At 43.3% G+C, this 21,980-nt stretch overlaps 1 protein-coding gene across 1 annotated transcript; it reads right to left on the reverse strand.

Moving 5' to 3' along the window:
- Window positions 2,822-19,087, reverse strand: MIS18A (MIS18 kinetochore protein A). The gene is made up of 5 exons (XM_021070912.1): window positions 18,698-19,087; window positions 13,865-13,931; window positions 8,511-8,633; window positions 5,503-5,599; window positions 2,822-4,941 (listed from the first exon to the last, which is right to left on the reverse strand). The coding sequence occupies exons 1-5, from the start codon at window positions 19,038-19,040 to the stop codon at window positions 4,861-4,863; spliced, it is 711 nt and encodes a 236-aa protein (XP_020926571.1). The 5' UTR covers window positions 19,041-19,087; the 3' UTR covers window positions 2,822-4,860.

Here is a 21,980-nt window from a genome sequence, read left to right on the forward strand (position 1 = left end):
TGGTGGCTGGCAGCTGCAGCTCCAATTCAATCCCTAGCCTGGGAACCACTGTATGTTGGAGGTGCAGCCTTTAAAAAAAAAAAAGGGAAAAGGAAAAACAAAAAAAAACAAAAACCAAAAAACCCTCATACATCCTACTTTTCAGAACTTCTGATTCTCAAGAAGCCTCCAAAGTTACAAGCCTGTAGCTCCTGAGATGCGACGGTGATGGCAGTGAAAACTAAATGATCCCATTTCCTCAAACCTTACAGGTCGGGTCCTGGATTCTCTTTTCCCCCCTTCAAATTATTTCCGGTTTCCTTTTGGCTTAAGTGAGTTATAAGGTCCAAAGCGCCCTTGAGCGATTACCTTGTCCATCTCTCCACCTTAAAATTAGATGGAGGATCTAAAAACCGTGGTGGTAATTGTTCACGGGGAAAGAGAGAGTTGTAATTTTTGTCAGGCTAGCCGAGGTCAATAGGGACTGACTGGAATGCAATGAGGCCAGTTCTCTTTGAAATCACATTTGGGGGAGTTCTCGTCGTGGCGCAGTGGTTAACGATATCTGACTAGGAACCATGAGGTTGCGGGTTCGGTCCCTGCCCTTGCTCAGTGAGTTAACGATCCGGCGTTGCTGTGAGCTGTGGTGTAGGTTGCAGACGCGGCTTGGATCCAGTGTTGCTGTGGCTCTGGCGTAGGCCGGTGGCTACAGCTCCGATTCGACCCCTAGCCTGGGAACTTCCATATGCTGCGGGAGCAGCCCAAGAAATAGCAAAAAGACAAAAAACAAACAAACAAACAAAAAAAAAAAAAAAAAAAAGAAATCACATTTGGGCCAATAAAACCCTGGACTCCAGGACACTACTTCCTCAGATCCCCTCACGTCATGCTCTCTGCCTCCCAGATTATCGCAAGAATTTAGGCAAAACAGTTTTAAAGTATGTTTTTAAAAAACTTTTTGGTTGCGCCCATGGCCCAAGAAAGTTCCCAGGCCAGGGACTGAACCCATGCCACAGCAGTGACAACGCCAGATCCTCTAACTGCTGGGCCAGCAGGGAACTCCTACAGTGCTTTAGATTTCATACTGAATGAAAAGATCTCAGGACGTGGGCCTTTTGGGCACTGAAGGCAGAAGTCATTCTCTCCTCTCAAACTTTAAGTCAAACAGTATGGAGAAAGATTCAAACTGGCTTTTGAGGGGGAAGACATCCTGATTTATTTTTATTTTTTTTAGAACTTGCTGATTTCTCTGGTGTAAATTCTTCTAATCACGGCCAACTTGAAGCTACCAAGGATTAAACAACCAGCTCCCAATTCCTGGCGATTGGCTCTCAGCACATCCTAGAGTTATACAAGGAGGTGACTGGTTTAAGATTTCTTTCATTCCTTCTCTTATTTGACAAGTAAACTCAGTTGTTAAGCCACTAAAGAAGCGTGAATTTCATACCACAGAATCACATTTAAACAGGTTTTAAAATGCATGTTTCATCCTAAGCAGTCATTAAAAATCAGGTTATAAAAGAATGTTTAATCACGCAGAAATGTTTGTGAAATATTTTAAGTTAAAACAGTATGTCCAGAACAATCCCAAATTTGCATATAAAATGATGGCAAGGGTATACTCCAAATAGTAATTATTCTAGTTATGAGATGGTGTGTGTTTTATTTTGTTCCCTGTGCTATTGTTTTGCTTTTCACATTTCCGACAATGTTCATGTACATGTAATTGGAGAAAACTAAATCCAGTGTTAATATTTTTTTCTTTTACATACATACAATTTTAAAGATAAACTAGAAGATTGAATCAGATCAGCTCTATTTAAACAAGGCTAGGAGTTCCCATCACGCCAAAGTGGAAACAAATCCGATTAGGAACCATCAGTTTGCAGGTTCGATCCCTGTCCTCGCTCGTGGGTTAAGGATCTGGCATTGTCGTGAGCTGTGGTGTAGGTCACAGACGTGGCTCAGATCCTGTGTTGCTGTGGCTGCCGCGTAGGCAGATAGCTGTAGCTCCGATTGGACCCCGAGCCTGGGAACCTCCATATGCTGCAGGTGCAGCCCTGAAAAGCAAAAAAAAAAAAAAAACAACAAAAAACAAGGCTAAATCTGTCATTTATTTTTGAGATGCTTTGTTTTCAAAGTACCATCATCAGCATCAACTTATTCGATGCAAGGAAAGCAGGCTATTGTACCTCATTTCACAGAAGAAACCAAGGCTCAAAATGAACAAAGGATTTGCGCCCAAGGTCACACAACTAATAAAAGGTTAAAGGGGGGACTCTGGCCCAGGTCTTACCCCTTAGACTTCCCTCAAAAATACATCACGTTGCTCGTCATGGCTCCTTCTGTTAAGAGGTTCCTACTGAACACCTAGACCCAACTCTGCAAGGAGCCACTCTCCTGGTTTCCCCCATTTTAAATGCCCTGAGTGTGCCTTGCATCACCCAGGTGACAACAGCCACAGCAGCTCTTTAGCTTGGACAGGTATGACCATAACACGAGCGCTTGCTGAGAACAGCAGAAGCCACGCGGTGGGGTGAAAGCCACGTACAACGTTCTACACACACGCATTTACAACAATCTGTAAGAGGCCCTGATCCCAGTCTCACAGCTTCTCCTTAAAGGACTGGGGAGGAGCCTTCACAGGCACGGCCAGAGAAACAAATTCCAGGCAGATCCTGTCTGTTGTTGGGTCCTGTGCGATTTGGGCTGGAAGGTCCCTTTCTTGCTTCAGGACCCTCATGCCTGCCCAAGGCAGTCCTCCGCCAGGGTTTGGTAACCAGAAACAACAGAGCACAGCTTTATTATTCACTTATTAGGAACAGAAACAAGAACTCATCCCTCGAAGCATAGGTTTTATTTAGTATGTGGATTTATAGAACAAGTGAGAAACAAACAAAAAACCAGGGCATTTGGATGAGACATAATGCAAAGCCAGAAAAGCCAGGAAACCAGGCTTCAGGGAAACCGGTGGCCTCAGGAGAGGCCGGCCCAGAAGGTAGGAAAGGCTCCTGTCCTCTAAGTGCCCCAGAGCAGTGCACAGGGAGGGGGACGCAGTCCCAGGTGGACCCCAAAAGTAAGCCGTGTGGGTGCCTCAGAGCTCGTTCTCCCACAGTGATGGCGAGGCCACCGCTTCGGTGACATCACAGGCAGAGGCCAAAGATGCAGATGGAGCCTTAGGAGGAAGCTCGACTGTTTCTTGGGATTTGCCTTTAGATGCTTCAGGGAAGATGATGTGATGCAAATGTGCACAAACTTCCCCCGGCACCCCAGGGATGGCTAATTAACTTCATCTCACTGGAAATAAAACTCCGGAGGTGGTGGTGGCGGCGGGGGGGGGGGGTCTGCAGGGAAAGGCCAACCACAGGCCCTCCCTTGCAGAACCACAAAGGCACTTCAGCAGTTTACTTCTCAACCCGCAACAGAGGCTTGGTTAGCACTGTGGATAGTGGAAACGACTTTTCACTGGTGAAATGAGGAGTTTGCAAGGTGAATGGATTGGCTAGAAATCCGGCCCCAGAAAGAACAGGGCAAAAGGAATTAGGGAGCCAAACTGCCTTCCTCTTTAGAACAGCCCTGCAGGTGGTGGTTGGAGAATTGTGTTACCCTGCAACCAGAAAGTTAGCTGCATCTTGCTATTAAAATAGTCTCCCATCTGTTCTAAATGAACTTTCATGCCAGTGCCACTGAAGCACAGAAAAGGACAGACCCTTGGGGCTTCATCAAGCTTACTGAGGCAGGATGACTATTTTACTGCCAGCAAGTGTTGAGAAGGGACCGGGAGGGCTCACTATTTGCAAATTATTAGAGGCTGCTGACCACCTCTCAAAAGAACTGAAAACTTATGAAGGATCAAGTTAATCTGACTTGGGCCCTTTTGCTATGACAACTTTGAGAATTCTCAGACATAATGAGAGACGTTCTGAGCAGAAACTGAGTTTAGTTACTCAAACATGCTAAGTCCCAATGTTATGTGGCCTTGTCTGTACTCAGAAACAGAAAGGGGGCTGGGGAAACTTGGGGTTACCTTTACAGTCCTGAGCAGACCCCCACACCGTAAATGTCCTGACCAGGCCCCCCCAGTAAATGTGTGGATTTTACGGCTCCAGGATTTCTGAGCTCAGTTAAATAATTCAGTTTCATAAAAAGCAATTGTAAAGCATTTTGTTTGAACCTTTATTTTCTCCTTTATTTTTTCTAAGTCTACATTAGAGAAAATTGGAAAACTGAAAACTTCCCCGGAATTCCACCCTCAGAGATGACTGTTACTCCCTTTGGTAGATATTTTGTCAGATTTAGGGGGCATCCTGTAGTAAATACACAGGATCAAACGGAATTCTACCCCTACTAGGATACATGCCATTCGGCTCTTGGACCAAGTTTCAAATAGTTCTGACACACAGCTCAACTGACCTGTTTCTCCAAAGAGTTGTATGCCTTAGTTTTCAGAGAAGATTCAGCCACACAGTGGGTGGAAAACCTCTAAGTTTCTTACCATTCGACATTAAATGTTGTTCAAGCATTAAAGGTGAAATAAAGTTAAAAAAAATAGGAAATAAAGAAGAGTGGATTTGGTACAGAGGAGAAAACCATGGCACTTTGTTACCCAAAATAAAAACTGAATTTCACTTCCGACAGGTATCATGACTCTAAAATTGGAATTTAGGAGACAACCACCTCTTTACCATCAAAAACATCCAGAAAGGTCATTCTACGTTCTTCTCATTTGATCAGTCAATCGGTACAAGAGAGAGAATACAATGCACAGGACCACTTCAAATTCTTTTGGTTCTAAAAAAAGTAAATTATAATAAGAATCGCTACATATGGAAGAATTATCCATTGGCGGAGGACTCCAGAGTGGGGAATTTAAAAGAGACTTCAGCTTTCGCAACTGGTAAGGGACAATTTTGATTCAACCTCCCACAGCTTTGTTTGTAATGCTTTCAAAACATCTTCCATCTATTGGATTGAAAAAAATATAAAAAAAATACACATGAATAAAATCATACAGTTAAATATGGTTAAAATATGCATCAATACAATTTCTGAGTGTTATGCATTACATATGGATATTCAGTATTTATTTAATGGAATTCTATTTAAATAAGATAGCCTAGTAATAGCAGTTCTCAACCTCTAATCTATAGCTTTTTTATACATTCACCATTATCTTGTCTGTGAAAGGGTGTTAACATCCAAAAACGAGGCTATTTTTACCGAACGAATTGAATCAAATGAAATGCCGATTTAAGAAGTCATATTTCTATTTTAATAGTTTTAGAATATATACTATCGATTTTAGCATGAAATGTCTTTTTTTTTTTTTGATAAAGCTTTAGCTTAACTTGTAGTGTGGCTTCCCAAAATCAATTTGACTAACAACTGAAATAATAAGAATAAAATAAAAATAAGCACTCTCTTACCGTGAAAGTGCTAAGATCAAAACAGAGACATGGTAAGGATTATTTGCGGAGGAGCACTTGTTCATACAAAGATACAAAGAGTGCAGAACAAAATTACCTGCTTTAGAGATTTTTCTATTTCAACTCTGCTTTCAAGATTAAAAAGCTCTTTATCTTCTGACACAATTTGCTTTTCAGCGGACCCTAAAATATAACTGAAGTATACAGTACAAAGTTAAAAAGCCAAAAAGAGTAAATGCAAAATTCATATTAAGAGTTCCTGTGTGGCTCAGCGGGTTAAGGATCTGGCATTGTCACTGCTGTGGCTCAGGTCGTTGCTGTGGTGCAGGTTTGATCCCTGGCCTAGGAGCTTCTGCATGCTGTAGGTGCGGTCAAAAAAAGAAAAAAATAATAATTAAATTTATAATAATAAAATTAAAACTTGTGTATTAAACAATTTATTTGTACCAAGTAAACACATAAAACTGTGTTAATAGCAACCTACCTAGTAAGCGATATTACATAAAATCATGTTTTTTTCCATAACAGCTTTGTCCACATTGCCCTACATATTTCCCAATATTATTATTATTATTATTATTATCATTATTGGGAAACACAAGTATTCTATAAGTCCTATATAATAAGTATGTGAGTAACTTGCTATTTAACAAGCTCAGTGGCAAAACATTAACATTCATAGTTCAAAATTCTATTCTAAAGTTTAAAAAGATCCTGAAGAAGCCAGTGCTTTTTTGCTTCTTAAAACTTTGCAGGAACATGTGCATTTTTGCATTTGACTTTGAGTACATGATTTGTGGAGTCCACTCTTGCTTACCTAGATTTGGGCAACTGCACCAGTTATTCTATGAGCTATGTTTAGCTCCACTCTCTGGGGTGATGAGATACTATGATTTAGAAAATAGGAAGAATAAAAAACCGGCCTGGCAATGGGACGGAAGCAGGTCCAGCCCTGGTAACCAAATAAATGTGAACACAATGAAGAAGGTGCTGGCGTTGCTCAAAAGAAACCTGGATTCATTTGCCTTGCTTTAGAAGTCTTTTATCACATGGGACAACTTTGGTTTCTTTTGTCAACTAAGAACAGTCTTCTCAGAGTGCCCCTTGAGGCTCAACAGGTTAAGAACCCGTCATAGTGCCTGTGAGGGTGCGGGTTTGAGCCCTGGCCTCACTCAGTGGATTAAGGATCTGGTGCTGCTGCGAGCTGCAGTGTAGGTCGCAGATGCGGCTCAGATCCGGTGTTCCTGTTGTTGAGGCTCCAATTCCACCCCTAGCCCAGGAATTTCCACAGCCTAGGGGCGGCCCTAAACAAAAGGGGAAAAAAAAAAACCAGTCATCTCTTAGAAACCTATTGATTTTCTGAGAAATGGTATGGGAGGTGAAGCTGTGAAAGGCGATTCATATCCTGTTTAGAAAAGAAAAATGAGATGAGGGGAAAACTCAGTGGCACTGAGTAATTTATAAAACTGTAAATAAATATTACAGAGGGCAGCCACTTCTAAAACAGACCAGGTTCACCGGCATTAAAATTCCGCCCCAAGAGGAGGTAACTACCTTAAGTTCAACTGTTCAGGAAAAAACAGCTTCAATGCTATGAACTTCTATGGAGAAACCTCTCACGCATTTTCTTTTATACAGATTTGTATCTTTCAAAATTTTGTACCAACCACACTAGACTGAGATTTCATGTCGGCAAAACCTGTACTCTTGTTGACATGATTTTCACAAATCTTGGTACGGTTCTCATGGAGGTTAAGGCCGAAGTTGTCTGGGCCTAGTTCTTCTATTTATATGTTAAAACCAAAAGAGATCTGCTCTCTCCCAGCAGTGGCCCTACATGCTTTATATCAGTGAGCAGTCCTTACTAAGTTATTTTTTTATGTAAGGACAATAAAAAGCTTGCAGATTTTATAATTTTGATCCAAACCTGTCTAGTTTCAAAGAAAGTGGCAAAACTGCAGTTATCAAAGAATAATTAAATGAGAAATTATAATAAAAAGAATACAGTTTTAAAATTTTTAAAGAGACAAGAGTTCCCGTCATGGCTCAGCAGAAACAGATCCGACTAGGAACCATGAGGTTTCGGGTTCGATCCGTGGCCTCGCTCAGTGGGTCAAGGATCCGACGTTGCTGTGAGCTGTAGTGTAGGTTGCAGACATGGCTCGGATCTGGCATTGCTGTGGCTGTGGCGTAGGCTGGAGGCTACAGCTCCGATTTGACCCCTAGCCTGGGAACCTCCATATGCCTTGGGGGTGGCTGTAAAAAGAAAAAAAAAAAAAAAAATAGTACCAAAGTTAAAAAAATAAATAAAATAAAATAAAATAAAAATTTTAAAGAGACTAAGAAACTCAGCAGGCATGACAAAATACTTTGAGTAATCAAAGTCTAGGCACCCTGTTTTCTTAAACTATTCTTCTTTCCTGATACATAAAGTTTCCTAGGCATTTTTAAAGTCTTAAGGATTACGTCTTTTCCAAGATAAGTGAATATACATTGGGGTCAATTCATTTTGTTTCCTACTAAAAAAGGCTAATGCCGACACTAAGGCCATTAAGACAATTGTCATCAGACCCTAATTCACCTTGTCTCCTAACACTTTTCAGACATCTTGAAAGTGAAGGTACTTCCTTGCATCTCTCGAAAAAGCAGGCAATTCTTTACTACCCTCAAGGAAACAGGTGGACTTCATATTCCTACTTTTTCTAGAACACCAAAGGGACTTCTTTCCTGACAGTTTTTGAAATTCCTATTTCTTCATAATATTCTCACAGACTAAAAACTAGAGGAAAAAACTACGTGGACAAAATATAGACTCACACATTGCTTTAAAAGAAAAAAACAATTAAACGAAATCCAATTGTAAGAAAAACTGAACATGTTTTTACTCTGAAAAATGTTCTCGCAATTTAGAATGACAGACTTTTCCAATACCAAATTAATTAGGTCCAAACAAAAAATCACTGGCGTTATTGTCAAAAATTATTATTTAAAAATATATTTTAACCATACAGTGTTGACTTAGCTCTGATGTTTTCATACCACGTTCTCTGCAGACAACTTTCTGAGAATTCAGTGAGGAGCTATTCACTTATACACCACACGTACCTTTCGATGGCCTCAACACTGAGGCAAAACAAGTCTCTCTTGTAGTCTAGGTTCTTGGGTGTGCATCTGTACACGTAGCCAAGGCTGAGTGAACATCCTGCACAGTACAGAGCCTCCAGGATGCTGCAACAAGAAACACCAGTGCTTTAGCAAGTGATTGGAACAAAAATCCCATTGCTGAGATCCATAAATGTTTCAATTCTAAAATATGTTATTTTGACCCTACTAAGTCATGTGTATAAAGGAGGAAAAAATGATAGTAAGATGTTTACATTAGAAATATATTCCCAGGAGTTCCCTTTGTGGCTCAGCGCTTAACGAACCTGACTAGGAACCATGAGCATGCAGGTTCGATCCCTGGCCTTGCTCAGCGGGTTAAGGATCCGGCGTTGCTGTGAGCTGTGGTATAGGTTGCAGAGAAGGCTCGGATCCTGTGTTGCTATGGCTGTGGTAGAGGCTGGCAGCTGTAGCTCCAATTCAATCCCTTGCCTGGGAACTTCTATGCCACAGGTGAGGCCCTAAAAAGAAAGAAAAAAGAAAGAAATATATTCCTTTGGGGAGGGAAGGATTAGGAGTTTGGGATTAGCAGATGCAAACCATTACATACAGGATGGATAAACAACAAAGTCCTATTATATAGAATAGGGAACTATATTCATTATCCGATTATAAACTATAATGGAAAAGAATATAAAAAACAATATATGTAGTATGTATAACTGAGTAACTTTGCTGTACAGAAGAATACATATATTTACACAATATAGTAAATTTACTTCCAAAAAATTTTTAAAAGAGAGAAATATAAAGTCACCCCCAGGCCACATTGCCTACGTGCCCAGGGACAAAGGGCATATACAAAAGTGACAAGAAGACAGTATACTAAGGTGGTGTTTTTCTAGAAATGCCTGGTATTAAGAAAAATTATCTAAAATTTAGAAATAAGACAAGGAGCTTCTACATGTCCTTTTAATGTTATATTGTCCACCAAGGATCATTAACATTCTGGGGCAAGGGTAGGCAAATTTTTTTCTGTAATGATCCAGAACAAATATTTTAGGCTGCAGACCATATGGTGTCTGAAAAAGGCAACCCCAAGGTTGAGGTTTTACTGTCCTGTAGGTTATTAGCTAGATTTGTCGTCTATAGTATCCTCCTCAAAACCAGCTTTGCCAGGCCCTAGTTCCCTCATTAAGGAGTTAAATAAACCTCTGACATGTACTATGTATTTGTTAGAGACGCCTTTTATTTATTTATTTATTTCTTGTCTTTTTGCCATTTCTTGGGCCGTTCCTGCAGCACATGGAGGTTCCCAGGCTAGGAGTCGAATCGGAACTGTAGCCGCCAGCCTACACCAGAGCCACAGCAACGAGGGATCCGAGCCAAGTCTGCAACCTACACCACAGCTCACGGCAACGACAGATCCTTAACCCACTGAGCAAGGCCAGGGATCGAACCCGCAACCTCATGGTTCCTAGTCGGATTCGTCAACCACTTTGCCACGACGGGAACTCCTAGAGATGCCTTCTAATAGGAGACTTTGACACTCACACTCTTCTGTCCTCTACAGATGTCTTCCTCATAAGTAATTCACAAGGACCTCACCTGCTCCACTGTTATTTCTCCACAAAACTGCTCCTTCGTTCCCAGTACTTCTCAACTCGGGTTTTGCACATTGGAAAATACTTTCCCTGTCATGCCAATTCATGTCTCCTTGAGCACTTAGAAGTTTCTGTCTCCCAAATGTATGGTCAAACTGACTCACTCAAATGTACCATTCTAGAAATATATATGATAAAATTATAGTTCCAAGGCATAGCAAGTTGCTCCCTGGAAATTCAAATCTAATAATGATGATGATAATGCAATACACATCACAAAAGATAGCTATTCTTTCGAAAGTACTGTAATTCGTATTGGTATGTGAGCCACTTTTAATAACTAAACAGCTATTCCTGCCATCCACAAACTGGAGCGACCAAGACTCAAATGACATGTTCTAGATTGCGTTACTGTTTACCTAGATACTCAAGAGACATCTTTAGTTATCACAGCAATATATGGAACAAAGAACAAAATGGATTACTGCCTAATAAGTTCTAAGTTCTCACTGGTGATATAATTAGCTAGATAATACATCACTAATCACATATCAGGCTTTTATAAACTTCTGTATGTTTTTATATAAGAACTATGAAAGCATTTTAGCAAGCTCCGAGCAGGGATCCTACCTATACCACCAACAGTGAAAGGAAAATTTGCTCTGAATCGAACCTATGATCATTATGAGGCTGCCACTCACAATTACCAAGATTATGAACTGATGCCTAATGCAGGAGTCATCAGATAAGAAAAGATAATTAGCTAAGCCTAAAACAGAGAAGGCACTGATCAATGGATAAGACCAATTTATCCTGAATTGTTAAAATCAAACTAAACACCACTGCAGAGGGCAGGCAAGCCCATTCCCACTTCTTGAGAAGCAATGAAGAGATGTAGCCACTATTACCTCAGCATCTTTCTGCTTTCACAGCTGGCAAGGATTTGGCCAGAACTCACAAATACTGAGAAAGCAGGGCCAGAGATCATAAGGTAATTTTAGACAAGGAATGAACTAGCTTATGAGAAATGTAGCAGTAACAGAATCAGAGGGAAAGAGGAATCAGCAGCGCCACTTTTACAGCTTATTTCTAAAACCCACGAGTGCTCTGGCCAACCACCTGCAGAACGGCCCAGGCAGCTCTTCAGTAGGACAGATGTATCGAAAACTTCAGCAGTGGAGTTCCCGTCGTGGCACAGCAGAAACAAATCCGACTAGGAACCATGAGATAGCGGGTTTGATCCCTGGCCTCACTCAGTGGATTACAGATCCAGAGTTGCCATGAGCTGTGGTGTAGGTCGCAGATGCGGCTCAGATCCTGTGTTGCTATGGCTGTGGTGTAGGCTGGCAGCTATAGCTCTGATTCGAACCCAAGCCTGGGAACATCCATATGACACGGGTACGGCCCTAAAAGGCAAAAAACAAAAATCAAAATTTAAGCAGCATCCTAAACCAGTATGCTGGTTCCTGAAGGGGGAACACATGACCCTAGTGAAATTCAAGACGCTGTAACAGACAAAAAGGGTGGGTTCTGGTGACACAGGTAAACAGGACTAAGACACACTGATTCAGAGCAAGAGTCAAATCCCTTTTCAATTCTCTAGCAATCCCAACCATGAGAAGAAGAAAGTCTGAGTCTGGAGCTATACTGTCTTTAATTTGTGTCTCACGCTTGCAAATCTTTTACCAGTAAGAGAACAGACCTCAGCCTCAGGACCAGCCAGGCAAGAGTATCTCAGCTAGAATTTAATAAGATGTGTCTTCGCTGTAATTATCTTCACAGCTACTTTCTACCTACAGCAAGTGATACATTTACGACAGTAATATAAAATTCTTTTTTAAATACATTTAAATAAAACTTGGAGTCGATTTTATGAAAATATTGAGTACGTGATAGCACGACTGTTACACAGATATGGCAAAAAGGGTGAAGCTGACATCAAAATGACCAGGAGGCAGAGAAGTGTGGGAAGCAAAGAGAGATAACACACATCATCCCAGCTCTTCCCAACTAGTCCCGTGTCCTTAGTGAAGCTGCCACCTTCCCAGGCCTCGCTTTCTTCATCTACAAAATGAGAAATGATCTAAGGCTGGGTTTTCCAAATTTTATTTTATTTTATTTATGTCTTTATTTTTAGGGCCACACCTGTGCTATATGGAAGTTCCCAGGCTAGGGGTCGAATCGGTGCTGCAGCTGCCGGCCTACGCCACAGCCCCAGCAGCACAGGATCCGAGCCACATCTGTGACCTACACCACAGCTTGTGGCAACGCTGTGTCCTTAACTCTGTGAGCAAGGCCAGGGATTGAACCTCATGGATGCTAGTTGGGTTCTTAACCTGCTGAGCCACAACAGGAACTCTGGGTTTTCCAAACTTTAATCACCTGTATGCCACCAGTACAATTTTTGTTACATCCGCATACTACTTGTACTATAATAAAGTTAATTTGCCTTAAACAGAGTATTACTAAAAATGAAAAAAAAAACAACAGTATTTTAAAATACACTTAAAAATATATGACTATTGGAGTTCCCATCGTGGCTAGGCAGAAACAAATCAGACTAGGAACCATGAGGATGCAGGTTCCATCCCTGGCTTTGCTCAGTGTGTTAAGGGTCCGGCGTTGCCATGAGCTGTGGTGTAGGTTGTAGACGTGGCTTGGATCCTGTGTTGCTGTGGCTGCTGGTGTAGGCCAGCAGCAACAGCTCCAATTAGACCCCTAGCCTGGGAATCTCCACATGCTGAGGGTGCAGCCCTCAAAAGACGAAAGACAAAAATAAATAAATATATATATATATATATATATTAATATATATATATATATATATATGAGACTGTTGGAGGCCCCATAGTGGCTCAGCAGAAATGAATATGACCAGCATCCATGAGGACGCAGGTTAAATCCCTGGCCTTGCTCATTGGGCTAAGATCCAGCGTTGCCGTGAGCTGTGGTATAGGTCGCAGACCCGGCTTGGATCTGGCATTGCTGTGGCTGTGGCGTAGGCCAGCAGCTACAGCCTCGATTCCACCCCTAGTCTGGGAACTGCCTTGCTGTGGGTGTGGCCCTAAAGAGACAAAATACGTGTATATATTTGATCTACAGTAATACATATGACTATTAATTGCTGTTTGCTTGCTTGTGTCCCACTCATTCAAATACACAGTAAGACACATGTCAGGCAACAATTTTGTAAGGCTGAGCTTCCCATTCAGTTTGCTGAGGATGCCACTTGAAGCAGATGGGTGGCAGGCAGAGCAAGGTACTGACCTCCTCACCCGTGAGAGTGGCAGCACCGGGCCCGCACCAGCTGGAGCCCTGTGCTGTTGCTTCTGCAGCCTTGTCTGCTTACCTCAATAGGCCGTATGTGTGGGTACATGTGACAGTAGCATTTTCTCTGGCGGCTGGGACATGAAAAAGGTGGGGAGCTTTGGTCTATCTGGCTCTGAGATTTCATGATAAAGATATATTCTTTTACTATTTTTATTTTTGATTTCCCTCAGCTCAAGTCCGAAGACCCAAAAAGAGAGAGCCAGAATGTGCCTTGAGAAATTTAGAGATTCTTCCATCTCGTATCTAGAGAAAACCACTATCACTCAAGAATGGATATAGTAGAATGACTGATTTCATACTTATTATCATGAAAAAAGTTTTATCCCTAATCTTACTGCTCATGATTTTTTTTAAAGATTTTTATTGGAAAAATACGCATTTTCTCTAACGTACATTGTCACATAGATATAGAGCCTTACTCACCAACCATTTTCATTTTTGCGCTTGGACAGTATCTGCTCCTTATCCACAGAAACATTGGAGGAAACACCTAGAAAAAAGAAAGTAACAACAATTTGTTAATGTATATTATTAAAATGCACATGCAGACATTTAGAGAACATCTAAATCAACTTTTAAAACTCAGAAGGTCAGAAAAAAATAAGGGCCCAGAGTCACACATGCCCAGGGTGGTTTGATACTAAGTGTAAATGGTCTTCTGGAAAAAAGAGGACAGAGTAAGAGTTCTTTCCTTCCCTCCCCAGAAAAATCACCGAAATTAACAAAGCGAATAAAATTAGGAGGAGAAATTCGATGGACAGCAAAACTTGCAACAATCAGAATCTCAAACCACAGACTACCAAGAATACCTGCTAGTTACGGCAAACTTGTTATCGACCCAAGGACGCTGGCAAAAGCCTGTGCACACATCTCCAGATGTCAGACACAGAGCTCATTTCTCCAGAAGCAAGTGAGAGGGTCCTTGGGAACCCAGCCAAAAATCTTTTCAATCGCAACTTGGACAAGGGCCACAGCTGAACCCCAGATGCAGCAGTAAATAATCCTGGGGGGCCCAAGTCCAGGACACGCTAAAGGAGGGGACGGGGGGTGGGGGTTGGGGGACACCAAGAAGGACCATCAGACCTAAATCGGCCAGAACAGACTCGATTTCCCCTCCTGTGTAGTCTACTTTCACTCAGTAAATTGCCCCTCCATCTATCCATTGCTCTAACCAGAAACTAGGTGTCATCCTTGAGGCCTCGTCTCCTCACCCTGCTCCCCACATCCACTCCATGGATGAGGCCTGTCGATTTGACCTCACAACCCTCACTCCAGCCCCCAAACCGCCACCATCATCTCCTCTTCCTGCGGCACTAGCTCCTGACCCACCTCCCCACTTGCACGCTTGTTCTTCTCTTCACTGGGTCCTCCAAGAAAAAATGGTCCCATCACTCTTCTGCTTAAACTCTGCATTCACTAGAATAGATTCTCCTTCCATAGAAGAGCCTACAAGGCCCTGAATTTTCTGTCCCCTTCCTTCCTCCCTAAGTCTTTTCTACTCTTCAGCCACAGTAGCCTCAAGGCCTTTGCACTAGCTGCTCCCTGTGCCTTCAAAAAGGAAGGAGCACAACCCCAGAACTGAAGATGCAGCAATGTTGACAGAAAGCCATTTCCGAGCATCCAAACTTGAAGTTTCCTTGGGGATGTGGAGACCACTGATGATGAGTAATCAAACAATCCGGGATGAGAAAGCTATTAATAAGCTTTCTTATTACTAATAAGAGTCCCAGGAGTTCCCATCATGGCAAGCAGAAAAGAATACGGCTAGGAACCATGAGGTTGTGGGGTTTGATCCCTGGCCTCGCTCAGTGGGTTATGGATCCAGCATTGCTCTGGCTGTGGTGTAGGCTGGCAGCTGTAGCTCCAGCTCCACCCCTAGCCTGGGAAACTCCATAAAAGCAAACAAAAAACAAAACAAAACAACAAAAAGAACATTACTAATAGAGTCCTGGAACTGAAAGTTGATAGAAGCATACAAGCTAAAATGACCATGCTATGGCTACAGAACAGTATATAAATGTTATAAATCTTAACAAAGTAAAAGTAATTAAATTAACTCAAATTGGGCGAGGGGGAGGATAGAAACAGTTCATTTATCTTTATGTCATTGGGGGGAAAGGAAAGTGAAGGGGGAGTTAAATCAATTTGTCTAAAGCTGATTTTAAAAAAAGATATTTACATAGTTTTTAAATTTTAAAAACTACCAGTATGGAAAAACAAAATAACAGAATAGTGTTTTTATATAAAAAAGAAAAGAGCCCATGTGAGAAGGGACAGAATAGATATAAAAACAGAAAGTATTGTAAAATTAAAGATTTAACACCAAACATATTATTTCCTAAAAGCTATAAATGACATAAACTCACCTACTAAAAGAAAGAGCTTCTCCTACTGCATCAAAATCTCAACTCAGGGAGTTCCTGTCGTGGCTCAGTGGTTAATGACCCTGACTAGGAACCATGAGGTTGTGGGTTCGATCCGTGGCCTTGCTCAGTGGGTTAAGGATCCGGCGGTGCCGTGAGCTGTGGTGTACGTTGCAGATGTGGCTCGGATCCTGCGTTGCTGTGGCTGTGGCTGTGGCCACGGCTCCAATTCAACCCCTAGCCTGGGAACCTCCATATGCCCAGGGAGCGGCCCAAGAAATGGCAAAAAAGACCAAAAAAAAAAAAAAAAATCTCAACTCAAATACATACAAGCTGTTCTAACGGTGGCAACGCGGTAAAAAGCCTAGACCTCTATCAAGAGGGGCAGACTGGGAGGAAGAATGGCATCTCCATCAAATAAATCACTAAGTGGCACCAGCTATGTCATCTGAGCACATGACACGCCGTAACTCACTTAATCCTCCTCATTACCCCCATCTTTCAGAGGAGAAAACTGAGGCAAAGAGAGGCTAAGCAGCTTGCCCCAAAAGACACAGCTAGTAAGTGGCAGGTCAGGATTCAAACCCATGCAGTTGAGGGCCATCACCTATATCAAACCCTCTCAGCAAGGGTACAACAATCAGCTGTTAAAAACGTAAAGTGTATCTATATGCACTAATATAGAAAAACACTCGGAATATCTGTGAAGGATAAAAAAGTAAGGATTCTTACAAGTATAAAGAATATAATCTCAGGAGTTCCCGTTGTGGTTCAGGGGTTAATGAATGCGACTAGGAACCATGAGGTTGCGGGTTCGATCCCTGGCCTTGCTCAGTGGGTTAAGGATCCAGCGTTACCATGAGCTGTGGTGTAGGTCACAGACGAGGCTCGGATCCCGTGTTGCTCTGGCTCTGGTGCAGGCTGGTGGCTACAGCTCTGATTAGACCCCTAGCCTTGGACCCTCCATATGCCACGGGAGACGCCCAAGAAATGGCAAAAAGACAAAAAAGAAAAAAAAAAAGAATATAATCTCAAGTGTGTGTGTTTTAATTTACATGTTGGAGCTCCCACCATGGCACAGTGGGTTAAGAATCCAACTGTAGCAACTCAGGTCACTGTGCAGGTGTGGGTTCCATCCCCTGTCTGGTGCAGTGGGTTAAAGGATCCAGTGTCACCACAGCTGCATGGTAGGTAACAATCCCTGGCCCAGGAAATTCCATATGCCATGGGTGTGGCCACAAAATTAAAAAACCCGACTTGTATCCATAAGGACTCGAGGTTCCTTCCCTGGCCTCGCTCAGTGTTAAGCCGGCGTTGCCATTGGCTATGGTGTAAATTACAGACGCAGCTCAGATCCCGTCTTGCTGTAGCTGTGGTGCAGGCCAGCAGCTGCAGCTCCAATTTGACCCCTAGCCATATGCCACAGGTGCAGCTCTAAAAAGACAAAAAGACAAAAAAAAACCCTCTCATACTGTCATGTTTAGACTCATAGACAGGGGAAGAGGGGGATGAACTGAGAGATGTTGGGTTTAGCAGATGTAAGTATTACACACACAGCGGGTAAGGTCCTACTGTATAGAACAGAGAACTATATCCAATCTCCTGGGATAAACCATAATAGAAAAGAAAATAAAAAAGAAGGTATATATGTGTATAACCGAGTCACTTTGCTATACCGCAGAAGCGGAAATTGGCACTGTAATCAACTATACTGTAAAAATTTTAAGATATATGTTTAAATATGCTCATAAATGCATGAAGAGTATCTGGAAGTATAAACGAGAATAAAGCACGTTGAACTCTGGGACCATGAGAATATCAGGGTCAGGAGGATAAGTTCTTTTTACTTTTACATCCTTCTGCACAATTTAATAGGTGCAAAGGGTTAATCTTAGTGAATTACTATGGGAAATGTATGTCCTTAGGCTTATGTTTAATAACTGAAAGGGACTCCCGGCAATTATTGTCAATGAACTGATGCATCCTTAAGGAAAACTATAGGTTGCAAAAAGTTTCAGGTGGACACCCGCTGCCCTACTTTCTTCTTAATATATCCCAGGAAGGCAAACATTCCACAAATGTTAATAAATTTTGGTGGTGAATGTATGCCACCAAATTATCTGCAGAATCCAAACAGAGCATATAAACTTCATCTTGAAAACCACAAGTCCAAAAAGAATAGAGATTTTCACAACAACTCAGAAAAAATATTGAAACACTATGGAAAAATAAAGAAACACTATGGAAACAACAAAACAAGGAAACGGAGAAACATACAGATAATCGGTAGAGCCAGTATTAAAAGCTAAAGCCGCGACTTTCTTAACTTTTACTACATCCTCCTTCCTCTCCAATTTTGATGGGATCATTGCTGTTTTCATTGCAAGTCTCCTTTAATTTTCTGGATAGCATTATGTTCTGTCAACTGTATGGCTGCAGCACTTCTGATTGTAAAGTCTCCGCTGATACAAATAAGATTTGATAAATCAAACCTGATATCTCTTGCAAGAAGCAGGTAGCTGAGAAGCTTGGTTTACTAAATAAACCAGGAACACTATTATTTACCGATGAACAGCCCACTAATTTCCACGAGGAGTAATACAGAGTGGCCACGCCCCAAATGCTTACAACCTAGTTGTCACTTTTCTCTAAGAAATGCTCACGGCGATAATGATGGGAGACCCCAGAAAAGGACTTGTCACTTGTGAGCCCAAAGTGCAAGGGTGACTCTCCTCCTCCCCCTTTTCTCATCCTCTCAGACTTTTCTGCTTTTAAAGACCCCAAGCAGCCAGAAAACACACACCCCCACCCCGCCTCCTCCGAGGCCGCGCAGGTACTGTACCCCCGGGAAGAAGGCAGCCCTAAGCCCTAAGCTCCCATGGCCCGAACTGACAACGCAGCAGGATGCAGTTGGTGTCCTCCTGGCTCGTCACCCAGCTCAGGGAGTCCCCCAGAGGCCGCCGGCAGCGAGAGCACAGAAACACCAGCGGCCTGTCCTCCTCGTCCGCGGTCTTCGCAGCCTCCTCGCGCCGCGTCCTTTCCGTGCAGGCCACCGACGCGTCCTCGCTCACGGAACTCCACATGCTCGCCCACTTCTGCAGCAGCTGTTGGCGGCTAGAGTCTTCTGAGAGCCGCTTGCCTAACAGCAAGGAGTCGCTCCACTTGCCCTTGTCGCCACATGCACAGCTAGTAGAGGAGCATCCTTTGCAACTATTTGGAGACCAAGCAACCGCCATTAGCTACAAACTGCCCGCGCCGCGGAGCGTGACGGGAAAAACGCCCCTACGCATGCGCGAGGCGAAGGGGCGGAGCGAGGCGGTGACGAAGGGGCGGGGTCTAAGGGAAGAGGAACCGCGGGCAGCCTAGTAGCGCGCATGCTCGCAGAGGAGCTGGGCTGAGCCAGGCGGTCCATGCTCCTGCCTCAGGTTTTCCAACCTTAGAAAATTGAGACTGCAGGAGCCCCGCTCCGTAGGCTATTTCGGGAGGAGGGTTCACCCTCTAACACAGGAGGGGAGGAGTCTTTGAAAAAATTAGGGATGGCAGACTAAACTACCGACCCATCGCGGAGACCTTGGCAATGGTTAGGAAAGCAAATGTGCAACCCACCCACCACCTAGAGATAGAGGAGTTGGCTACACTGCTGCTTTCTATGGCGTGTCCCATCTCCAAGTACTACAACCCATCAAATTTAGCATGCCTAAGAGTCACCTAAGCTGGTTAAAACACAGATTTCTGATTCCCCCGGTACACTGGGCGGGGTGCGGGGGGGGTGCACAACCTAAAAGTTGAAAATTTTGTCTTATTTGGTGGACTTGCTTAAGGACTTCTGCCCTGGAGTCAGCCTCTCAGATAGCTGTGAGGGACTGCTCCTAGAGGCAAGGGAGGAGCCAGGGTATGTAGGAGTCTTTGCAAAACAAAAGCAACCCCAGATAGTTGGAACATCAAAAAATTGCTGTTGACTGAAGAAAACCAGACAACTTAAGTTAACGAATTGAGCACTTTTCTAAGACTGGGAAGATGCAAAAATCTGGGCCCATCGAAATCATTCCTTCGATGTGCATCTTAACTATCTAGTTAAGCACAACTGGGTTGGTTGCAGTGGCCGATGGCTTGATAGCTGAAACATCCTTTGTTTACTGACAGGACAGGCAACATTCTTCCTCCAAACCACCTTTGAAGGTTCTCGATCAATAGGTCAGGAGTTCCTGTCGTGGTGCAGCAAAAATAAATCCGACTAAGAACCATGAGGTTGAGGGTTCAATCCCTGGCCTCACTCCGTGGGTTAAGTAGCCGGCATTGCCGTGAACTGTGGTGTAGGCTGGCAGCTGTAGCTCAGATCTGGCATTGCTGTGGCTGTGGTGTAGGCTGGCAGCGGTAGCTCCGATTTGACTTCTAGCCTGGGAATCTCCATATGCCGAGGGTACGCCACTAAAAAAGCAAAAAAAAAAGTCAGGATGGGCCCAAGAATTTGCTTAACAAGCTCCTGGGTGACACAAATACTGTCAGTAAGGACACCTCCACTTTTGGTTGCCCCTGCTCCAGTTTGTCTGCCTAATTTCCCCAAGGTGGAGAAGGCTGGGGTTGTTGGGGAGCCACTCGTCACAGGTTCTTTTTCTGCCATGTTATTGCTCAGATGAGACCCTGGAAGTGATAGGGATAGAGTAGGATAATTACACAGCTAGTTGTAGACATCCCAATAGGGGACCGTAGATAGGAAAACCTAGGGAAACTTGGGAGACCACGGTAAGTTAATATTCGCTCGAGAAAGGCATCAGAACGAGGCAGGCTTACTTAACTAGACAAGCACAAATAAAAGCATGAGATGATATGCCTCGGGTTGTTAAAATGAAGCCTGCATTCAAGTTCAACAAGACAATGATCCTTAGGACCAAGCGTAGGAGTTTAAGGACTGCCTTTCTGCTGATTTGAATAAGCACCTTAAGAGTCCTAGTCTGACCTTACATGGTCAAATACTCTCTTACCAGATACAAAGTTAGAGCTACTACTCTGAGGAAGAGGTGGTCTTGTCCCACCCTCTGCTTCCCTTGGATTATAAAAACATAGCCCACCTAATCCTTGGGGCGGAGCCTCCTGGCCTGCCTGCTGGCATCTCTCCCAAGGGTCTTATCTTAATAAAGCTACGTCTTGCCTATCACTTTGTCTCTCACTGAACTCACTCTGCACTGAGGCAAAAAGAACCTGAACCTCAGTAAATCCAGACATCAGGTGAGTGATTCTAACTTAAAAACTGTGGGTTCAAGTGCCAGTCTGGGTTTGGGCTGGGTTCGAGTCCTGGCATGAGGGTTCAAGTCCCAATCTGGATTCTGGCTGGGTTCAACTCGTAAATGCTGAGCCATTTCAGCAGGGGCCCCAGATCACTCAGGCTAGCACTGCAAAGACAAGCTGGAGAAGCTGGTGTGGGAAGCGGTGTGCTGCTGGAAACTGTGGAACACTGGATCTGCTGTCTGGATCTGGGAGACACTAGCCCCTTGCACCTAGCAAGCCTCCCTTCTGGGTGGTGAGGAGAGCCTTCCCGAGCTGCCCCAGAAAACTGGCCTCTGACTTTAAAGCACCGCAGATCAGGGTGGGAGGGCTTCATCACAGACAACCTGACAGCGTATCTTGGAATAAAGATATCCCCTGTCTGCTCTTCTGGTCCTTTGGGTATGTCCTAAGTCTCTGCCACTTTGCTTGGTCAGATAAACTATTTACAAAGAAAACTTGACTTCTACTTTAAATGTCTCTGACCGCTAGCAAAAAGCAAAAGATTTAGAGTCAAAAGCCCTGGGTTGACCTACCCCATCTGCAAGGTATAACTGTATAGGAAACTGTGGAAAGGCTACTTGCTTTCCCTGAGTCTGATTCTTCATGGATTAAGTGGGTCAGTACCACCACAGGGTTGGTATAAGGATCGAGTGGTTCAATATGCATGAAACTACTGTAGCCCACCGTGCCCACGTTAATTCAACGCCAACTGGAAGAAAATGCCTCAAATATTTTAGGTTTTTATTTCATCCATAGAATTGCCTTCCCTCCTGCTTCTTTTGTGGAGGTTCTGCTGTTTTGAAGCACAATACCTCTGGTACAAGGAAGTGGGTAGTCAAGCTCTTGTGTGGCTTAGCAGTAACCCAGATCCGGCATTGTCACTGCTGTGGCCCAGGTTCGATCCCTGGCCC

Source organism: Sus scrofa, chromosome 13, assembly GCF_000003025.6.
Source record: "Sus scrofa isolate TJ Tabasco breed Duroc chromosome 13, Sscrofa11.1, whole genome shotgun sequence".
Classification (NCBI taxonomy): domain Eukaryota; kingdom Metazoa; phylum Chordata; class Mammalia; order Artiodactyla; family Suidae; genus Sus; species Sus scrofa.